The 24,284-nt window shown below is 34.9% G+C and overlaps 1 protein-coding gene across 2 annotated transcripts; it reads right to left on the reverse strand.

The window, feature by feature from the left end:
- Positions 1–1,172: 1,172 nt before the first annotated feature.
- LOC132736954 (PR domain zinc finger protein 1-like) lies at positions 1,173–23,283 on the reverse strand. Of its 2 annotated transcripts, none has more exons than XM_060724167.1 (2): positions 22,868–23,283; positions 1,173–2,202 (listed from the first exon to the last, which is right to left on the reverse strand). In XM_060724167.1, the coding sequence occupies exons 1-2, from the start codon at positions 23,247–23,249 to the stop codon at positions 1,925–1,927; spliced, it is 660 nt and encodes a 219-aa protein (XP_060580150.1). In that variant the 5' UTR covers positions 23,250–23,283; the 3' UTR covers positions 1,173–1,924. The 2 variants fall into 2 exon arrangements, with proteins under 2 accessions (XP_060580150.1, XP_060580151.1); XM_060724168.1 differs by lacking the exon at positions 1,173–2,202 and adding an exon at positions 5,013–5,795.
- Positions 23,284–24,284: the final 1,001 nt, after the last annotated feature.

The following is a 24,284-nucleotide window of genomic DNA, read 5'->3' on the forward strand; positions in this document are numbered from 1 at the left end:
ATATGCAAAATTTGAGTTGAATGTGTGCAACCGTTACTAAGATAATGAACGAAAACTGATGATGACGGAATGACAGAATGACGGAACAGAGTAACACTATATGCCCCAGCCATTATATGGCGGGGGCATAAAAATCAAGAAGGACCATCTTTTTCTAACGACTGTAAGCTAAAGCATTATTAAAAAGATAAGCTTTAAGTGGTCAAGGTATTGGGGGCTGTTGAACAATTGACCTAAATACCCACAGGAGTCATCAACTAGTCATGACCAACTTCCATACTATAATCTTTAAATTATAGGTCATATCGTGCTATAGTTATTGTTCAGACGAGATTATCTTAGTCAATGTCATCGTGATTTTCACCATTTATTGACTTCATAGGGGTCATTTACTGGTCATGACACTCTCCACACCAAGTATTAAAGCTGCAGTCCTTAAAGTTTCAGAGAAGATTTTTGACGTTTCACTATAAAAACACTAGCAAAATCCATGTACGTCAGGATAAGGCCAATGATGTTCCAAAAGACGTTTGTTTATTTATCTATTTACTTACTTTTTTGTAGATTAATACTTGATGATATTACACATCAAATGTCAATTTTAAAAGTCTTGTAATTTCAGACAAGATACTTTTGAACTTTGCATTTTCGAAACCCCCTCTTTTTTTGGAGCTCTCGTTAAACTAACAGGAACCATTTCAACAACGTTTGTAGTGGATCACATAAGAATCATTCATGGCAAGTTTGATACAAATTCAGTCATCGCTTTCAGAGAATATGTTTTTGAAAGAAATTGTCCCACGTCACGAAAAAGACGGACAGAAAGAAATCGAAGATAACCAGGAACACGTTGTCTCTTTTTCTATCCAATCACACTCAATATTCTGTTGTGTGTTTGTTGCAGGAGTTACGACGTGCATTCTTTACATATTCATTTTCGTATGTTCTATATATGTTCGTCTTAATAAGAAAAGGAAGAAGTGATACAAAAAAGCAATACCAAGAGGAAATGAATTCAGACACTGGAAAGAGGTGCATAGTGAGCCATTAATACTGAAATAAGGCAAAAACTTTACGTAACATTTACTAATGTCATGTAATCTAACATAACGAGACAAACCTCAATACTTTAAAACTCAATACTTTGAATGTCTTTATTGACAATAAACAAACATTTTTTAAATTTATTTATCTCACACATTTCATATTAAAATTCGATCACTTACACATATGACTGGGAGAGGGTGGGTAATTGTTGAAGATATGGGCGACATGTACATACTTTGATAACGGAAATATTCGACGATGTAAATTTGTTATACAAAGAGGGACACGATGACCTAAGAACATCTCGAAAATGTTATAAATTAATTATTAAATACAGAAGTATGGGTCACATTCTTAGTCATTCCAAGTCAAACTTTGATATCGTACTCATTAGTGTAGTGTAGAAGGGAACCAAACCTGATCATACAAAATTTACAAGGTCTCCGAACCACCATATTACAAACTGTATTATAAAGCTATTCTTGCACCTACTTCTTCAAAATCAAATTTAACTTGAAAAAAATATTAGGGAAACTGGTTGTGCTCAGGCCGGCTAATAAAAATATTTTTTATGGGGATAAACGTTCTAAGATAAATATCAGACGTCGAGTGATTTTACCTTACGCTAATAATAGAAAGTGTAAATTTGTTATCATCTGTTGCAGCCGATATATTTCATAACATTAAGCGTAATTGTAGAATTATTTGATATCATCAAGTAGTTTGATAAATTGGTCCGATCAAAATGCCTCTTTTATTTTCATAGCATGATACTGCATACGATAAGTTCTAATCGCTTAAAAAGTACAAAAATAAGAACCACAATTTCTAAAATAATCTTTCGATATTGTCATTACTGAGCTAAACTATCTATTTGTTATGTCTGTTGTTTCTCCAAATAGTGAATAATACCGTGTTTCTTGGCGTTACTAGCGTCTGAAAACTTCTTGTCACAAAACTGACACTGGTACGGATAAATTCCTTCATGTATTCTTAAATGACGTTTCAAATTGGCCAGATTACTTAAAACTTTTGAGCAGTATATACACGTTAGATCCTTCTCCATCTGTTTGTATTGTGTATTACTTTCATCTGTCCAGTAAGAAGTGTGATGGTGCCGAGGTCTTTCAGCTGGTAACGTACGGACTTCTTCTTCTGTAAGAAATTTTAAATGTAAACTGTACATGCAAATTTGGACACACAAAATCAGGAATTTTGTAATTTCCGCTGGAATGGTAAAAATAATCTAGAGATTTGTGAACACAAGAAGCGTTTACTACAACAAAATAACTACAAAATTGCAGACTCGGTTTGATCGAGTCTGTACATGAGGGATAATGAAAAATTGCAATATCGCTCACATCGCTTAGCAACGGCTTGAACAGTACTCATTTTTCAACACTTAAAATGCTGGAATCAATAACCCCGAAGGACTAGAAAAATATAACGACACTAGAGTTTAGAACGGGACAACCTTTTACAGCTTCCACAAGGCACGTGGCATCTGCTGATGTGAAGTATAAAAATTTGGAAAAAGTGCACTTACAATATTTAACAAAAAAAGTGATTTTTTTTCAAAAGTTGAGTGGTACCGATGCAATATGTGCATTGGATGGTAGCATCGATGGCTGTTCCCCTGTGTTGTTTTGACAAAGCTTAAAAGCCAATCTTTGCTGTAAAGTTTACTTTGAGCCACAGCGACTTCGGGGTATTAATTTAAATATTTTGATTTTTACGTTCCTGGCGGCTTTGATCTGGAACATTTGGAAGAAAATAACTTTTAACTTCACACAACATTTGTGTTCCGAAAAAGCACTGATCTTTACAAACCAACATTAAAAACAACTGGTTTAAGGAAACCAGTTTTACACTTTGAACTTGATATAACTCTAAAACTTTAAGATATATCATCATAAAACTTTGAAGGTTGATAGATCTCATTGGGTAGATCAGCAGTGAAACAGAACCGTGACATTGCCTTGCCTAATTATGGAGTTTTTGCCTTTTGTTCATTTTTACATTTTGATCTTTGTCTGGGATATTACTCTGAAACCGTAAGAGATATCAACTAAAAACTTTGCAGGTAGATAGATCTCATTGGGTAGATGAGCAGTGAAAATGATCCGTGACTTTGCCTTGCCTATTTTTGGAGTAATTGTCCTTTGTCCATTCTTTTTCACTTTGATCTTTGTGCGTGACATTACTGTGAAACTACAAGAGGGTATCAATATCAAGAAATTAAGTCGGTAGATAGATCTCATTGAGTAGAAGTGCAGTGCAAAGAACAAAAACTCTGTCTTGTTTAAGCTTGGAATTATTGCACTTTGAACTTTGTCTGGACCATAACTCTGAAACTACAAAAGGTAAACTTTTCTGTGTCCAAAACCTATTCGGGGAGCATCACTGTAAAACTATGCAAGCTACAGTAATAATATCAAAGACCTATTGGTTTTGAGTATAGTGAGCATAAAGGTATTTTATGCTTCAACAATCAATATTTTTTGTTCTTCAGAAGAGACAAGCAATTGACTGTTTAATAATGTTTTACTGATGGATTTAAAAGAGGCCTTCAGTTTTTATTTTCTGTAGGAAAAACAATTCTAGGTTGTTTCAAATTAAGTATTTCAATAATTTTATCTTGGAAAAGTGCATCATATCACTGTTCTTAGCCTTCTTCAAAAAAGTCAGCAGCATTTGTTTCTTAAAATATGAGACCACGAAATGAATTTTAAATATAGAAAGCAGACCGGTATATTAGAGGTATTGACAGGGTTTCTTTATTCTTGTCTATGTATTTTATCAACGGCAAATTTCATTTTCCATCTTAATTCTTTTGATTTGACAATTATACGAAACGATTTTTCTAAAAATAACATAGTTACCTTTAGAAAAGCTGAAGGCCGCTCTAAAGCATGTTAGAAGCCTATCACTGGTAGAAAGTAGCACTGAATGTGAAGTCTCTGACTGGCATTTATACTATAAGCTTTTCCTACATTTCAATAATTTGATATTGAAATCATTTAAATGCATAGACCACTAAGTAACTTAAGGTTTTGTCCTATTTGAACACTCGTTTTTGGATTACAGAATGTTTACCTTAGTAAAGTAAGTGCTGACTCAAGTAAACGAGAAATTTCATGAAGAAAATGCAAATGTAGAAAATGCAAAGGTAGACTACAGTTTTGAAGTTTATTCTTTTTATTTTTTATAGAATTCATGCAAAACAAAGCATAAAATTTTAATTATGTAGTGAAAAAAGCATATCCATACATAATTAACACAATATTTAATTGGCAATTACCGTTGAAAGAATAAAATGTAATCATATCCCTTAAAGCTGCATGCCTCCAGATGAGCCAAAATATTTCTAGAAAATCAAATTTGGGGAATATGTACTTCGATTTTAAGAAAGGTAGAAACATTCAAGATTCAAGTAATATTTTTTTTTTAATTTGATATAATGAGTCTGCAAAGAACTTTTTCCAGATAATATTCCATTTCATGTTTAAAATTTCAGATGATTCTGCTCACTCCGTTTTTTTCCAGAATAATTATTATTCTAATTGTGCAAAATGACCCAAAATTGAAAAGCGTTGGTACACAAGAAAGGCACAATTTCATATGTATAATATTTTTTTAATATCTTTTGCATATCTTTCCTTTTTAAGTGACCAGCTGATCTGTGTAAGAAATATCAGTTTTGATGCTTTTAAGTTTTTTGACCTCAGTGAAATTCCTCTAAGATGTACTATAATAAATGCTTTTTAATTTCAGCTTTCAATTATAAATTGTAGACATTTGTTTATTTAGATTAACAATGTAACTGACTCCTTCTAATGTTACATAAATATTGTCTAATTCAATACTGTTGTCAGGCAAATAATTTTGCTAAGTACAGCTTTTTGTCAGTTCATATCTTCATGCTGTTACAGATCTTAACTTTGTGTAATTTTTCCCCTTTAATATTTTAAAGCCGTCGTAAAATAGGTTCATGTATGTTATGCACACTGCTCGAATTTGACAGAATTATCCATATGAATTATCGTAACAATTGTTGGTTAATGCACCATGTACTCGTATCCACGTGAATTCACACAAAAACAGTTCATAATTTCTGATGCAGTATCCAACCTGCACTGAAATCCAGATGAATTCACACAAAAAACAGTTCATAATTTTTCGTTCAGGATTCACCATCTGCTGGTATGTCCATATGAATCCACAAAAACACAGTCCACAATTCCTCGCACTGGTATCACAAAAACTGTAACACAGTCTACAGTTTCCCAGCATTATCATTAAATTCACAGGCCATTCCTTTCCATAAATGTATAAATATGACACAGAATTTAATGCCTGACCTCAACTTTTGGTGTAACAGAAAGTTTTAAGTATTCTTTTCAAATTTTATTTAATCACTGAAGGCAAAGGCTGTTTCATTAAAAATTGAATATATGACAGAAAGTTGGCCAATCTGAACACGTTTTCATTTTTGGCATCAAAATGATTATCAAAAACTTTCACAGACTAATTTTGGAACATGAAATTGATGGCCTTTATTCGCTCCCTATGTCTTCGCTGCCTCTCTCTGTCCATCTCTCTCCGCCTCTGTTTTTCCTCCTCCGTCAATCTAGAGACAGGTTTGTATCTTTTGAAGGACTGGTCCCCGTAACCACCCGTTTGAGTATCACTAAACGCTGATTGCATGAGTGGTAAAGTGTTTGTAAGGTAGTTTTTCTTTGGCATTCCTGACAACAGTAAAGAAAAGGAAAACTGTTTTTACAATAGGTATGACATTTTTCATCAGCCTTTATTTTCTACCTAAATTTCAATAGGTGTAGCTTAAAAGGAACTCCACTGAGGTCCAAAAGCCTAAATGCCTAATTACATAAAATTTGATTTTCCTGCATAGATCAACTAAGGCACTTAAAACAGACAGATATGCAAAAGATATTAAAGAAATATATTCTGAGGCACTTAAAACAGACAGATATGCAAAAGATATTAAAGAAATATACTCAGAATATATTGAAAATATATTGAAAATCATGTTTTTGTGCTATTTTAGCCAAATTTGAGTGAAAAGTATTGCAACACTGTCGATTCTTTTTCTATTATTATTATTGTTTTTGATCATTTTTCACAGTTTGAATAATCATTTTGGAAAAAAAAACGGAGTGAAAAAATTATCTGAAATTTGGCACACAAGTTATTGGTCTAGACCTACATCAAATGGAACATTTATCTCGAAAAATTATTTGAAGTCCCGTCATGTCAAAAACGTCAGTGGAGTCACTTTAATACTTAAATATTCACATACAAACATGTATTCTGCATGAAGCCAAAATGCTAAATTTGTATACAAGATTAAAGTTGTTGCAAGGCTTATTCTATTTCAAGATTTGTTACATAATTTTGCAAAGAAATTTAAAGGCCTATTATTCCCCCAGAAATGCTTTTATTTTTAGTTCTTAAAATATCTTTACTCGTGGTGTTTTGTATGTTAAATAGTTTCTAAAATGTTACTCAATGGCCAATTACCAGAACTATCTTTTGTTTCTGTTGCTTTTTGGCATTTAGAACAACAATTATAGCAGTTTAATTAGTATTTTGTATTTGAAGACAAAATACTACCATGTTTACATTTGGCTTCTTTTATGGCAAATAATTTCACTTTCAGTACTAATTTCTTCAAGTTATAAGCATTTGATATGCTCTTAAACACTTATATACACATTTTGGGTCATTTGCCATTTCTATGCAAGGAAAAACAAGGGCAATATTGTCGCAAAATGCGCCAGTCACAAAAGCTTTTGACAGAGATGTGGGCATTATAAATATGCATATAAGAGATATGCTCTGGGCAATTTCAGGAAAATATCTGGTTATTTTATCATCTCTAGTGACCTTCACCTTGCAAATATTAACCTAAATTACATGTGTCACACTTGTAATCATGATAGTTATCATTTGTGTTACAATCCATCAATAAATGATGACTAAATGATCCCCGTACACAAACTTTGACCTGTCTATGTGACCTTGACTGTGGTAGCAGGGACCTGGATTATGTGCACAATAAGCCTCACAATGGTGAACATTTGTGCCAAGTTACATTAAAATCCCCTGATGTATGTAGAAGTTCGGCTCTGAACAAGCATTTTTAATGAACTCTAAGTGTGACCTTAACCTTTAACCTAGAGACCTGGTGTATGCACGTGACACTGTTTCTCATAGTGGTGAACATCTCTATGAAGTTTCATTATAATCCCACCATGCATGGAGAAGATATGCTCTAGACAAAGTTTCTATCTTTTATCATATTTAGTGACATTGACCTTGCATATATATTAACCTAAATTACATGTTACATACCAGTAGTTTTGAAAATCACCGTTTGTGTTTCAATTCCTCAATAAATGATAACTAAATGGACCAAATATACACATTTTCATATTTTTATTTGAATTATGACCCCTATGTGTGACCCTGACCTTTGTCACAGGGACCTAAATTTTGCAAGCTACACTCCGCCTCACAATGGTGAACATTTGTGCAGAGTTATATTGAAATCTCTCAATGCATGTAGACGTTTTGCTCCGGACAAGCCTTTTACAATGACCCCTAAGTGTGACTTTGACCTGTAGACCTAGCTCATACGCATGACACTGCTTCTCACAGTGTGGATCATTTGTATGAAGTTTCATTATATCCCTCCATATGTGTAGGAGATATGCGCTGGACAAAATCTCTATATTTTATCATCTTTAGTGACCTTGACTATCATCTTTAGTGAATTTGACCTTTTATATATTACCATTAATCACACGTTTTCACACAAGTAGTCATGATTATGACTAGTCATGATTATGACCATCTGTATTTCAATCCCCTAATAAATGATGACTATACAGTGTATACACATTTTCATACCTTTATCTGACCTTTAACCCCTATGTGACCTTGACCTTGATGACGGGACCTAAATTTTGCACACAACACTCTGCCTCATAATTTTGCACGCAACACTGCCTCACAATGGTGAACATTTGTGCAAAGTAATATTAAAATCCCTGTATGCATGTAGAAATTTTGCTCCGGACAAGCGTTTTTCAATAACCTCTAGGTGTGACCTTGAACTTTGACCTAGAGACCTTGTTTGTGCGCGCAACACAGCTTATCAAAGTGTTTAACATTTCTAAAAAGTTTCATTAAAATTCTTCCATGCGTGTAGGAGATATGATCCGGACAAAAATTGAACGTTTTTCAAACGGTCGTATAAACAAGAGGGCCATGATGGCCCTGAGGTCGCTCACCTGTATATAGCCCCCCCCCCCCGGCCCAATTTTTACCCAAGGGCTTTTATTTGTTTATTTGAACAGACTTGGTAAACACCCATAGGAAGTTGTTTCATGCAAAACATCTAAGTTCTAGCTCATTGGGTTTTTTAAAAGAAGATTTTTTTAAGTTTTTACTATACACATATAGTTAAAAACAATGACACCCCTCGGGCAGGGCCAGTTTTGACCCCTGGGCTTTCATTTGAACAAACTTTGTAGATATTTACTTAAAGATGTTTCATGCTTCATATCTAAACTCTAGTTATTTGGTTTTTTTCAAAGAAGATTTTTAAGTTTTTGCTATGTATATAAGGAAAATCAATGACCCCCGGGGCGGGCCAGTTTTGACCCCAGGGCTTTTATTTGAATAAACTTGGGAGACACCCATTAGAACATGTCTCATGCTAAATATCTTAGCTCTAGCTCTTTGGGTTCTTTAAAAGAAGATTTTATAAGTTTTTACTATATGCATATAAGGAATATCAATGACCCCCTGGGGCGGGGCCAATTTTGACCCCAGGGCTTTTATTTGAACAAACTTGGTAGACATTCACTAGAAGATGTTTCATGCCAAATATCTAAGCTCTAGCTCTTACGATTCTTTAAAAGAAGATTTTTTAAGTTTTTACTATATGCATATAGGGAAAATCAATGACCCCCCGGGCGGGGCCAATTTTGACCCCAGGGCTTTTATTTGAACAAACTTGGTAGACATTCACTAGAAGATGTTTCATGCCAAATATCTTAGCTCTAGCTCTTACAGTTCTTTAAAAGAAGATTTTTAAAGTTTTTACTTTATGCATATAGGGAAAATCAATGACCCCCTGGGGCGGGGCCAATTTGGACCCCAGGGCTTTTATTTGAACAAACTTGGTAGACATTCACCAGAAGATGTTTCATGCCAAATATCTAAGCTCTAGCTCTTACAGTTCTTTAAAAGAAGATTTTTTAAGTTTTTACTATATGCATATAGGGAAAATCAATGACACCCTGGGGCGGGGCCAATTTTGACCCCATGGCTTTTATTTGAACAAACTTGGTAGACATTTACTAGAAGATGTTTTATGCCAAATATCTAAGCTCTAGCTCTTACGGTTCTTTAAAAGAAGATTTTTTAAGATTTTACTATATGCATATAGGGAAAATCAATTACCCCCCAGGGTGGGGCCAATTTTGACCCCAGGGCTTTTATTTGAACAAACTTGGTAGACATTCACTAGAAGATGTTTCATGCCAAATATCTAAGCTCTAGCTCTTTGGGTTCTTTAAAAGAAGATTTTTTAATTTTTTAATTTATGCATAAAGGGAAAATCAATGACCCCCTGGGGCGGGGCCAATTTTGACCCCAGGGCTTTTATTTGAACAAACTTGGTAGACATTCACTAGAAGATGTTTCATGCCAAATATCTAAGCTCTAGCTCTTACAGTTCTTTAAAAGAAGATTTTTTAAGTGTTTACTATATGCATATAGGGAAAATCAATGACCCCCTGGGGCGGGGCCAATTTTGACCCCAGGGCTTTTATTTGAACAAACTTGGTAGACATTCACTAGAAGATGTTCCATGCCAAATATCTTAGCTCTAGCTCTTACAGTTCTTTAAAAGAAGATTTTTTAAGTTTTTACTATATGCATATAGGGAAAATTAATGACCCCCCGGGGCGGGGCCAATTTTGACCCCAGGGCTTTTATTTGAACAAACTTGGTAGACACTCATTAGAAGATGTTTCATGCCAAATATCTAAGCTCTAACTCTTAGGGTTGTTTAAAAGAAGATATTTAAAGATTTTTCTTTCGGTTGCCATGGCAACCAGAGTTCTGCATGGAATTAAATTCTTTGAACAATTTTTAAAGGTGACCACCAAAGGAACATTCCTGTGAAGTTTGGATGAAATTGGCTCAGTGGTTTATGAGGAGATGTCTTTTAAAGCAAAAGTTTACGGACGGACGCCGGACGCCGGACGGACGGACGGACGGACGCCGGACGAAAAGCGATCACAAAAGCTCACCCTGTCACTTTGTGACAGGTGAGCTAAAAATTGTTTCTAAGGCATTATGTGCCTTTAATTTTCATGATTTTGAATAACACTTAATTGTCATTAACAAAAGATGAAGTGTTTAAATGTTTTTCCTCCTTTGTGCACGCCCGTTTTTAAACAGGTTGTATTATACATTTTCCCCTTACGGGCGGGTGGGCTGCTGGGCTGGCGTCGTCCGATTTTTGTCCAGAGCATATCCCCTACACACATGGAGGAATTTTAATGTTACTTCATAGAAATTTTCACAACTATGAGAAGCGGTGTCGCTGGCATGAACAAGGTCTATTGGTCAAAGGTCAATGTCACACTTAGAGGTCATTTCCGGAGCAAAACTTCTACATGCATACAGGGATTCCAATGTAACTTGACACAAATGTTCACCATTATGAGGCGGTGTGTCGCATCAAATAAGTCCCTTTGACCAAGGTCAAGGTCACCCACAGGGGTCAAAGTTCAGATAGAAATATGGTGTATTCGGACCATTTAGTCATCATTTCTTGAGGGATAGAAACACAAATGGTCATTATCATGACTACTGATGTGAAACATGTAATTTAGGTTATTATATGCAAGGTCAAGGTCATTAAATATGATAGTCAATGTCACTAAAAATGATAAAATATAGAAATTTTGTCCAGAGCATATCTCCTACACATATGGATGGATTCTAATAAAACTTCATAGAAATGTTCAACACTATGAGAAACAGTGTCATGTGCATGAACCAGGTCTCTTGGTCAAAGGTCAAGGTCACACTTAGAGGTCATTAAACAAGAGGGCCATGATGGCCCTAGATCGCTCACCTGACCAATCAAAGTCATCCGGACAATGACCTAGATAAGCATTCTGACCAAGTTTCATGACAGGTGAGTCAAAAATGTGACCACTACAGTGTTAACAAGGTTTTTCCATATTTAGGCGGTGTGACCTAGTTTTTCATCCGAGATGACCCATGTTGGAACTTTACTTAGAAATCATCAAAACAAACTTTCAGACCAATTAACAGGATATTTGGATCAAAACAGTAGCCACTAGAGTGTTAACAATATTTTTCTATTTTTAGCTCCTGTGACCTAGTGTTTCATCCGAGATGACCCATGTTCAAACTAATCCGAGCAAGTACCTAGACAAGTTTTCTGACCAAGTTTGATGACAATTGAGTCAAAATTGTGGCCACTAGAGTGTTAACAAGATTTTTCTATTTTTAGCTCCTGTGACCTAGTTTTTCATCCGAGATGACCCATGTTCGAACTAATCCGAGCAAGTACCTAGACAAGCATCCTGATCAAGTTTGATGACACTTGTGTCAAAAATGTGACCGCTAGAGTGTTAACAAGATTTTTCTATTTTTAGCTCCTGTGGCCTAGTTTTTCATCCAAGATGACCCATGTTCGAACTCATCCAAGCTATCACCTAGACAAGCATCCTGACCAAGTTTGATGATGATTGGGGCAAAAATGTGACCGCTAGAGTGTTAACAAGGTTTTTCTATTTTTAAACCCTGTGACCTAGTTTTTAATCCGAGATGACCCATGTTCGAACTCATCCAAGCTATCACCTAAACAAGCATCCTGACCATGTTTGATGATGATTGAGGCAAAAATGTGACTGCTAGAGTGTTAATAAGGTTTTTCTATTTATAGCTCCGGTGACCTAGATTTTCATCCGAGATGACCCATGTTCGAACTCATCCAAGCTATCACCTAGACAAGCATCTTGATTAAGTTTGATGATGATTGAGGCAAAAATGTGACCGCTAAAGTGTTAACAAGGTTTTTCTATTTTTAGCTCCGGTGACCTTGTTTTTCATCCGAGATGACTCATGTTCCAACTCATCCGAGCTATCACCTAGACAAGCATCCTGACCAAGTTTGATGATGATTGAGGCAAAAATGTGACCGCTAGAGTGTTAACAAGGTTTTTCTATTTTAAGCTCCGGTGACCTAGTTTTTCATCCAAGATGACCCATGTTCGAACTCATCCAAGCTATCACCTTTAAAAGCATCCTGACCATCTTTGATGATGATTGAGGCAAAAATGTGACCTCTAGATTTTTAACAAGGTTTTTCTATTTTTAGCTCTTGTGACATAGTTTTTCATCCGAGATGACCCATGTTCGAACGCATCTGAGCTATCAACTAGATAAGCATCCTGACCAAGTTTGATAATGATTGAGGCAAAAATGCGGAGCTAAAAAGGCTTGTCATCCGCAAAACTTCTACATGCATAGAGGAATTTCAAAATAACATGGCACATATGGTCACCATTGTGAGGCAAAGTGTCACGTGCAAAATTTAGGTCCATATGGCCAAGGTTAATGTCACTCATGGGGTCAAAGTTCAGATGTAAATATGAAAATGTGTATTCAGACCATTTAGTAATCATTTATTGGGGGATTGAAACAAAAATGGTCATTACCATAACTACTGGTGTGAAACATGTAATTTAGGTTAATGTATGCAAGGTCAAGGTCACTAAATATGATAAAATATAGAAATTTTATCCAGAGCATTTCTCCTCCACGCATGGTGGGATTCTAATGAAACTTCATAGAAATGTTCACCACTTTGAGAAGCAGTGTCAAGTGCATGAACCAAGTCTCTAGGTTAAAGGTTAAGGTCCCACTTAGGGTTTATTGAAAAATGCTTGTTCAGAGCCGAACTTCTACATATATCAGGGGATTTTAATGTAACTTGGCACAAATGTTCACCATTGTGAGGCTTATTGCGTACATATTTCAGGTACCTAGTACCAAAGTCAAGGTCACATAGAGAGGTCAAAGTTTGTGAATGCGGACCAATTAGTCATCTTTCATTGATGGATTGTAACACTAATGATAACTATCATGATTACAAGTGTGACATATGTAATTTAGGTTAATATTTGCAAGGTCAACGTCCCTAGAGATGATGAAATATCCATATATTTTTGGATATTGGCCAGAATGCATATCTGTAATGCCCGCATCTCAGTCAAAAGCTTTTATGACAGGCGTATTTTGCGACAATGTTGCCCTTGTTAAAAACTCTAAAAGTCCTTAATAAAACCCATTGCTTACAAATTTGAGTCTTTAAAATACATGAGGTCTATGACTTCAGGTGTAATATACAGAGCCAATGGTTATAGTTCATTTGTTGCCAGCTGCAGGTCATGCTCTTTTAAATTACTATGTGATAAAGGCTAATCATTTTCAATTCCTGAGTTGGGTACAAGAAGTCAAGTTTACCCAAAAGTTACAAGCACTTAAAGCAAAGTTTCACTTTACACATATACACATCAATGATCTTGTTGAAGTTATCATGGTTACCAAAAAATTCCTGTTATAATAAGTTCAGCAATACTAGTAAGCCGCCTTAGCGCATGAACAAGTAAATTTCCTTTATAGTAATTACAAGCAAAATTACAAGCAAAATTTATGCAGTAATATTGTAAAAGCACTTTTCTATTTTCCAAGCAATTTTCCAAGTTACCTTTATTATATTGTACAAGCATTTATTCTGTATATTTTCCATAGTTAAAAGCAATTTTCTGTCACAAGCATTTTTTCAAATTTACAATACATTAGCATTGAGTTTCTGTATATTGCCACAAGCAATTTTCCTGTTTACAAGCAATTTTTAAGGTTACACGCAATCTGCAATTTTCCCGGTTAACAAGCAATATGCCAGGTCACAAGCAATTTTCCCGGCATTACAAACAATTATCTATCGACAAGCAATTTTCCACAGTTACATGCAATTTCACTACATAAAAAGTTAACACTTTTACAAGAGGCAATTTTCAAATGTGTGAGATTAAAAAAGTGTTGGAGCACCATACTAAATACTGTATTCACATTGACTTATATACAATAATGGATGAATAATGTAAAAATTGGCATAAAAAGCAGTATTTTTCTACTAATTGTGATCATGATTTCTGCACTACTCAAACACTTTTCAAGATAAACTTCAAAAAGGCTTCATTACATTCAACAGTTTTTATGCAAAAAAATCACCCCTGTAAAATGCCTGCAATCTTCATTAACTACGGACTAAGTGTGGCAGCTAGGATGAGTGGTTTACACCTGGGACTAGTTATTTTAGAAATGTTGGCAGTGTGGGTTCAAACCTCGTCAGAGGCAGGCTTTTAATTGCCTCCTTGACCAAGAAACTTTACATTTAAGCATGCATTGCTTAGTACTGGTTGGTTTCAGGAAAGTATATGAGAGCATTTCAATAAGCTTATAGTTTTCAACACAATCAAACTAAAATAAATTTGTATATTTTTGAATTTTTTTTTTTTTGGTGTAATAAAATGACTTTTGAAACAATTAAACTACATACAATACAGTAATACTTTGATTACTAGTATAAGAGAACTAAACAAACAATCTAACAACAAACAAAAAAACAAAATTAGTATGCAAAACAAGAAAAAGCATGCAACATGAATGTAAGACAATGACTGCTTCCCATTTTCTTTATGGCTATGTCAGCTTAAAGAAGCCTTCAGCTTCCATTGCCTTTAAATTCAAATTGCCTTTTAATTTTTGTTGAAAAAACAATTCTGTGTTGTTTCAAACTTAGTATTTCAGTAAATTTATTTTAGAAAAGTGCATCATATCACTGTTAGGCCTACTTCAAAACAGTGCCAAAAGAGCTATTTATAGGTGCTTTTCTATGTTACATATAGAGAGCGATCGGATAGATTAGAGGTACATGTGTATTGATCGGTAAGTTCCTTATATTTGTTTATCTAACTCATCAACGGCAAATTTCATTTTCCCCTTAATTTTTTTTATTTGACATGAAATGATTTATTCTAAATTTAAAATAACATATTTAACCTTTACAACTAGAACTCCTTGAGTCGGATGTGTCGCCTTGTGAACAATATATTTTTGGAGAAATGGCCAGGACAAAAATGAAATATGAAAATTAACAAAGGGCAATAGCTCAAATATGGAACAGAATTAATGCATTTATTCTATCTTGCTTGATGACATTGGAACTTGCATTATGCTTAATTCCATCTTGCTTGATGACATTGGAACTTGCATTATGCTTGATTCCATCTTGCTTGATGACATTGGAACTTGCATTATGCTTAATTCTATCTTGCTACATGACATTAGAACTTGCATTATGCTTGATTCCATCTTGCTTTATGATATTTAAACTTTGCATTATGCTGGTTTCCATTTTTCGTTATTTCATTCAAACATTTCGTAGTCACCAATTCTTTCATTGAGTGATAACTAATAAAGTGGAACAAGCCATTTGGAATACTAAAATGTTAACGTCATATACCTTTATGCATAAGCTACCGTTTCTTCGTGCTCTATACAAACCATTTATGGTTTAGTTTTTTTGTATTACTTTTATGTATAAGTCATTTAAAATTAACTATTTAATGTTCCCTGATGGATTTTTTAAAAATATGACTTATAGCTCGCATTGCGTGATTACTATTAGCTTTCGCTTATATCCATTATGCAGTGTTTATGCTTAATAAAGCTCGGTGTCTGAGGCTTTGTGGATAATGTTGATCATCTTACATTATGATAAACAATTAAAACTATGTCTAGCGATTTGTGAACTGTTAAGGGGCGAGAACTCTGTTATCGATGTCAACGGAATTTTTTCCACGATTCGCCTATCATCGGAATTTTCCGTATAGATACTGCGTACATGTATATATAAATACGTACTAAAGTGTTTAATACATACATTGCAGTTGAAAGAATATAAATACAAGTAGTAAAGGATTATGCAATATAATTTTATATATGTATAACAGTCTAATAGAAAAAATATGCTCGTAAAAAGTGATGCAATGGGGCAGTTACACATACACAGTGGCGGATCAGGCCCTGGCTTAAGGGCTGCACCTACCCCCAAATATACGTGGAATATATACGTGTCAGTTTCATGCAATAGTCTTCTTAGTGTACTCCCTTACCAAAACATATTATGCTGTCATCCAGTTTGTCTAGCACCTGCCTAGGTACTGCGAAGGTTTATCTAAAGACTTGGACATTAAAAAAGCAAAAATTATTGGCCTTTTAACTTAATAAATGTCTCAGAGACTAATAGTGGGCGAATAGTATGTAACACATTAAATATACATGTATAATAAGGAAGAAGGAAGTTGTTTATTTTTGTAGCATGTGCATAGTCAATTACAAATGAGCCGCGTCACGACAAAACCAACAGACCAGCATGGATTCAGACCAGCCTGCGCGTCCGCGCAGTCTGATCAGGATCCAGGCTGTTTGCTACCAGTTTCTCTACTTGTAAAAGAGTTGGAAAGCGAACAGCATGGATCCTGATCAGACTGTGCGGACGCGCAGGCTGGTCTGGATCCATGTTGTCGCAAACCATTATGTTGGTTTTGTCGTGACGCGCTCAAATGTTGGGCATATGTGTGTCTGATTATAGATCAGACATCCCGCACACACCACCACATCGCATACATTTGTGTTAATGATATACTATGCACATCTTCAGTAACATATTATTATCACAGAAATTTATTGAAATCTATAAAATTCTTACTAAATATGTTTTATTTAAATAAAAACACATACACATAATGTATAGGAATCTGCTTTCCTTATTACGGGTCAAGTAAAGTTGTGTCTGTCTTTTTAAAAGAAACTTCCATATATTTTTTTTTGTAATAACACTATACATTTACGAATGTATATTCAATACTGCCCACTTACAGTGTATAGGATTGAAAAGCACAATATTTGTGTGAAGCCAAATTATATTTATCTTATTTTACAGAAAAAAATCAAGTTTGTACTGTACTAAGTAGAGGTGTAACGGTGCATCGATACATCGCGATCTGCCCTGTCCTCGATGAATGCATCGTAATGAATTTATAAATTCCAATATATCAGGATGCAATAGATATTTCACCACCCGATGCATCGATATAGCGGGAAAGTATCGCAATACACTAATAGTTATGGTATAATGAAAAATGCCTTTAATTCTTAAGTAAAAAGTAAAAATCCTAAAGTAATAAGTAATATAAATTGTTGAAAGATCAAAACTTGAATATAAGCTATAATAACAAGTTGTAGAGTTTTTTTTTGTTATTGTAATAGTTTTATATTACATTCGGAATTATGCTGTGAACAAATGACCAAGTTTTTTATATAGATAAAGTCTGAAAGTCAATGTTGTGATACGTATTGCATCGAGACATAAGAATCGCAATATGCATCGCATTTTATCCAAGTATGCAATACATATCGTGAATCGCATCGTTTGGAAATGCAAGTATCGTGATATGTATCGTGACAAAAAAATGGCAATGCACAGCCCTAGTACTAAGTCGTGGCCACGAGTTACTAGATCGTTTAAGTCGTGGGAACGAGATATAACTGTGTCGTGCAGACGAAATAATTAAATCAGATTACACCATGATTTTCTAAACTTAGAAAATTTCTGTTTAAAGATTTACGTGCAACATTAATTTTTTGAAAATACTGAAGTGTTCACTTTGAACTTGATACATGTCTTAAGGATCATCAGGCCCATAAACCATACATTAATTTTGACTTAGTTATAGCCCTTTGTTGGAATAATTCTATGATAGAATTGGTCATTTTGTACGTACAACGGCCTGTTAACATTTGAGAGGGACTTAGTCCTGGTTTATTTTATTGGGTAGGGACATTGCCCATGGACAGTAGATATCCTATAAGGATGTTTGAGGTCACGGGTCAGACAAACATGACACTTCATGTAAAATCATTGTCTGATGAATGATTTAGAAAGAATAAGCTGTAGTTTGTATAACCTAAAAAGATCAGTAGATGACATCTAATAATTTTTAGGCAATTTGGTCAGAAATCAGGGTCACAATGACGCTAAATCTTTGACCAATCAATAACTTAAACTTAGAAAATTTCTGTTTAAAGATTTACGTGCAACATTAATTTTTTGAAAATACTGAAGTGTTCACTTTGAACTTGATACATGTCTTAAGGATCATCAGGCCCATAAACCATACATTAATTTTGACTTAGTTATAGCCCTTTGTTGGAATAATTCTATGATAGAATTGGTCATTTTGTACGTACAACGGCCTGTTAACATTTGAGAGGGACTTAGTCCTGGTTTATTTTATTGGGTAGGGACATTGCCCATGGACAGTAGATATCCTATAAGGATGTTTGAGGTCACGGGTCAGACAAACATGACACTTCATGTAAAATCATTGTCTGATGAATGATTTAGAAAGAATAAGCTGTAGTTTATATAACCTAAAAAGATCAGTAGATGACATCTAATAATTTTTAGGCAATTTGGTCAGAAATCAGGGTCACAATGACGCTAAATCTTTGACCAATCAATAACTTGTATGAATGGTACTTTTACAGACAGGAGAAGTAGGGGCATCCTTGTTAGGAAAATTCATATAAATAGTGTAATTTGATTGGTTATTTATCTCGTTCGCACGACTTAACTTTCTCGTGGCCACCACTAAACTTTCTCGTGGCCACGACATAGTAACTTGTTCCAACAACTTATTCCTCTCGTGGCCACGACTTAGTCATCTCGTTCCCACGACTTATTTATTACTTTTACAGACAGGAGAAGTAGGGGCATCCTTGTTAGGAAAATTCATATAAATAGTGTAATTTGATTGGTTATTTATCTCGTTCGCACGACTTAACTTTCTCGTGGCCACCACTAAACTTTCTCGTGGCCACGACATAGTAACTTGTTCCAATGACTTATTCCTCTCGTGGCCACGACTTAGTCATCTCGTTCCCACGACTTATTTATCTAAGTAACTCGTGGCCACGACTAAGTAACTCGTGGCCACAATATAGTATCTCGTTCCCACGACTTAACTATCTCGTGGTCACGACTTAGTAACCCGTGGCCACGACATAGTATCTCGTACGCATGAGATAAATAAAAACACACAAATGTCACCTTTGTGCCACCGTAAGTTTGAGCATAGTATATCTTAAAATTCAATTTCACTATTGCTCATATACGACTGTCACACACGCTCAAAAAGAAATGTAAACAATTATATAAGAGGTGAGTTGCCACTTGTAGGATGAGTTATAAGAGAAATCTATAATATTTTTTTTCACATGCTGGCGGAATCTTCAAAAACACGCACTTTTCGTCTGTCGCATCGCGTTCTCTTGTTTTCCAGTAAATTTTCCCTTTACATGTCAGTCTCCAACTAACACTGTTCTGTATACGCCCCTGTATAAAGGGGACGTAACTTTGTTTTACTCCACGTGCCAAAATACGGGATCATCCGGAAAATAACGGAATGTACCGATAAAGCGACACCTGCTGTCATAATACGAACACAAATTATTGCAACTCGCATTATGCTTACTGCCAACTGCTTAGTGCGTACTGTCACATGCGACTATAATATCGCTATCGTTGTCATCTTCGTTGTCGATGCGCAGTGATCCTATATTGCATTATATTTGTAATCAGTGAATATATTGAAGCATATGAATGCTAAGACACATCAAATTCGCCAATTATTGATCAAAATTAATAATTTATTGTGACATAATGTCGACAATATAAGACAAATTAAAGGTACTGACAGAAACTAACCATGTGACATATAGTTATATCAAGAACAAGCAAAGAATGTTATCTTAAACACCAAACATAATACGTTGATCTTTATAAAAGATGCAATTAAACATATCGCATATTAAAATATGTGAGTTTGATGGTTTAGTAGGGAACACATAAGGTTGCAATTACATGAAAGTGCATTCAGTAATAATAAGGCATGATTGAATTCAGCAAAACGCAGGTTTTCATTGTCATAAAGAAGTATAGAAGCAAGCATAATGTAAGTCCCAATATCATAAAGCAAGATGGAATAAATGCACTAATTCTGTTCCATACTCAAAGCAGTGCTCAGTTTCTGTGCACTGCACTTCTTTTCAATAAGATCTATCATCCTATGAAGTTTCAAGTCTACTGCTTTTACAATTTATGAGAAATGGCCTGGACAAAAATAAAGTATGAAAATAAACAAAGGGCAATAACTCAAAAAATAAAGAATACAGAGTACTAGTTCTTGAGCACTGCACTTCTTCTTAATGAGATCTAACATCCTATGAAGTTTCAAGTCTATAGCTTTTATACATTAGGAGAAATAGCTCGGACAAAAATAAAGTATGAAAATTAACAAAAGGCAATAACTCAAAAATCAAGAAGTGCAGAGTACTGGTTCTTGTGCACTGCACTTTTGGTCATTATAAGAAGCATGCATACCAAGTCTGAAGTCAATCCGACTTTAAATGACTGACTTATGATCCGGACAAGCTTAAGGGCCCGGACACCGACAACAGCGCCGACACCGCCACCAAGTAACCCCTACACGTACCCTTTTTCAAGGCGACACAAAAAACTGAAGGCCTCTTTAAAATCCACTGATGGTTGGCTTCCTAAAGATATAGGTTCATGATAGGTTTCAACACAAACTAAATATTTGATAAATCAAGCAATAAATGAAAGTGCTATGAGAAATGATATGCAAGAGTGATGCAACATGTGAAAGATTGATAGAAGGAGAATGCTGCATACAAGTAAGCTCCACCCAGAAATATTGCAGAACAAAACTAGAAATGTGTCGTCATGCCACGGATGCCCCTGCATGCAGCCAAAACTTCAGATGTTATAATATTTAGTTCCAAAATTGTTTGCACAAATTATTTTTTTCCAGACACTGAAACTTTTCAGTGTTAACCTTTTGTAAATTGCATATTGCATATTTCTAGCCAAATTAATGTCTACATACATATCCACAAAAGTATGAGTGATGAAACTGAAAATTCAAAATTTTTCCAACATTCAACATGTAACTTTGTGCAAAATCATTGAACCACGACCAAATTCAAACTTGAACTGCTTATTCCTAAGATGTATCTATATGTCAAATTTGAGTTGAATGTGTACAACCATTGGGAAGATAATGAACTGAAACTTAAAATTTCTGATTTTTTTTCAAAGTTTAAGAGGGATAACTCTGTCAGCTATCATCAAACCATGACCAAATTGGAAATTGACCAATGCATTCTTCTGAGATATCTATATCTTTTATTTGAGTTGAATATGTACAACTGTTGGGGGAGATTAATGAATGGAAACTGAAAATTTCATATTATTTTCAAAGTTAAAGGGCATAACTCTGCCAAAAATCATTGAACCATGACCAAATTTGATCTTGACCTGTGCATTCCTTTGAAGTATCACATGTCAAATTTGAGTTGAATGTGTAATACTGTTGGGGAGATAATCAACGGTAACTGAAAATTTTATATTATTTTCAAAGTAAAAGGGGCATAACTCTGCCAAGAATCATGGAACCATGGCCAAATTTGAACTTGCCCTGTATTTTTTCATGACATATCCATATGTCAAATTTGAGTTGAATGTGTAATACCTTTTGGGAGATAATGAACGGAAACTGAAAATTTCATATTATTTTCAAAGTAAAAGGGGCATAACTCTGCCAAAAATCATTGAACCATGACCAAATTTGAAATTGACCTGTATTTTCTCATGACATATCCATATGTCAAATTTGAGTTGAATGTGTGCAACCCTTCCTAAGATAATGAATGGAAACTGATGATGATGGAATGACAGAAGGATGTAAGGAAGGAATGACGAAAGGACGGAACAGGGTAACACTATATGCCCCGGCCATTATATGGAGGGGGCATAAAAATACATAACAGCTAGGCATAACATTATCTAGGTGATGTAAAAACATGGGATATATTAATATAGTAAGGATTCTTTGGCACTGCACTTTCTTTTCCAAATATCTATTACTGTGTGAAGTTTTGATCAATATCTTTCACAATCATAATTTAATAATATAAAGTGAGATAATCAACATAATAAGCAATGACGAGTTTTGTTTCTTTGTCACAGCACTTCCTCTCTCTAGTCTCTACAAATGTATGTCATTTAAATGAGACATCACTGATAGTTTAGATCAGAACTGAGAAGTTATACTCCTAACAATCATTTTCAACTTAAGGGAGATAATAAATAAATTAAGCATGATGGAGTTATGATTCTTGGACATTGCACTATCTTTTTATGACCTCTATGGTTGTGTGAAGTTTAAATAGAAATAGAAATAGTTATTCTCCTGACAAGAGTGTGACAGACCACCAAACTAACATTTGGATATATTAATTTACTTAGGTGGCTGTTCTCCCAATTGTTTATAGCCACAGAAGAAATTTAACGGTATATTTGCAAAAGGGGAAGAAAAAACTTGATGTAAATTCAATTTTTGAGGAAAACTGAATGACTATAAAAAAATTTCTTTGGGGAAGACCCTTGCTATAGAAGGAAAAAAAAAACCTATGTGGTGACTAAATGCTTTCCTTCTGGGAGGGAGTATAGAAAACACAAATAACTTACTATGTTTTGACTGGAGATCACTTGTTCCCATCGCAACACTAGTTTCATAGCTCATATCCTTGCTATTATCTAACATGGTAGACATCCCATCTGGCAAGCTTTCATCTTGTATAAAACCACTTTGAGGCAGCTCCATGCCTGTGATCTTTAAGTCTGTCTCGGAATCAGTACTACACTCTTGTTTAATGTTCAGAGTACCATCGCTGCCAATGTTTAAATTACTCGTTTCATTCTGAGACTGTTCAGAATATGTATCTATTGAAGGCACATGTTCATTTATACTTGAACTCTCTGTATACGATGCTGATCGAACTTGGTTATCTTCTGCTTCAGAGGTCACAACAGTTTCAGACACTTGTGGCAAAGATTGTTGCGAGTCCATTGAACCTACATGTAGATTAGCACCAAGTTTACCGTAAAAAAATTTGATTCAGGTTCATTTTGTTTATAATGTTTGTTTACGAATCATTATCATGTAAACCTGGAGACTATGCGGGAGTCATCTCTAAAATTGACCGATTTCTCTCGGCCCTATTTTTCTTATACGGTCATGTCTCAATCTCTATAGATCTATCCTCTTTGAGCTGTAACACATCTCCGAGGAAATTAGTCCGGTATTCTGGTAATGCAGCACAGTACTCCATGTTTGTAGATTCCCGTATACATCTTTCGTCTGAAATTTTGCTCCCTGCTTTTCATGTGAAGCCCTAGAAAATCATCATTTCTACATGTATTTTTTCATATTATATAAGATTCATTCCAGCTATCATACAAAACATTGGTAATTGTACTACAAGTGCCCACTCTCTGCCTGAATAAAGAACACTGAGGGCACCTGTGGTCTTTTCTGGCGTTGACAGCTTGAAAGTTACCATTTGACCATTACAGTGCCACAGTGTCTTATAAACCCGCATTGAAAGTTGTCATATGACCGTAACTATTTTTATAATACCCACTATAAAATGTCCACAAGACATGGATGCCTGCACATTCCACTGTTTTGTCTAGTTATGGACTGTCAGGGTGTCAGAGATCTGATGGACAAGGTCAAATCTATATGCCTCTCTAAGCAGGGGCATAAGAAATGCACGTGTTTGTATTGGGTTTTAAAACCTGCTTAATACAACCTGTCCATGACATCTCTCCAGCTATGCCCGCAGAATAAGACATACAAAGCACTTTTTTGTGCACTTTTCAACCTTTTCAGTAGAACCACTGACACTTGTTAACCTGTTATCTGCTGTTACTAACATGAAAAGCCTAGAGGTGTCCAAATATTTTCAATAACTACATGTATAAATATGGAATAATATCATGTAATAGCTTTCAGAGGCTTTGTATTTTGCAGTGTTAAAAAATAGATATCTAACTAGACGAAATGTTGAGCGGGATATAAATTTTCCCACTTTGCAAGTAG

Source organism: Ruditapes philippinarum, unplaced genomic scaffold, assembly GCF_026571515.1.
Source record: "Ruditapes philippinarum isolate M1 unplaced genomic scaffold, ASM2657151v2 ctg1920_1_1_1_1, whole genome shotgun sequence".
Lineage (NCBI taxonomy): Eukaryota > Metazoa > Mollusca > Bivalvia > Venerida > Veneridae > Ruditapes > Ruditapes philippinarum.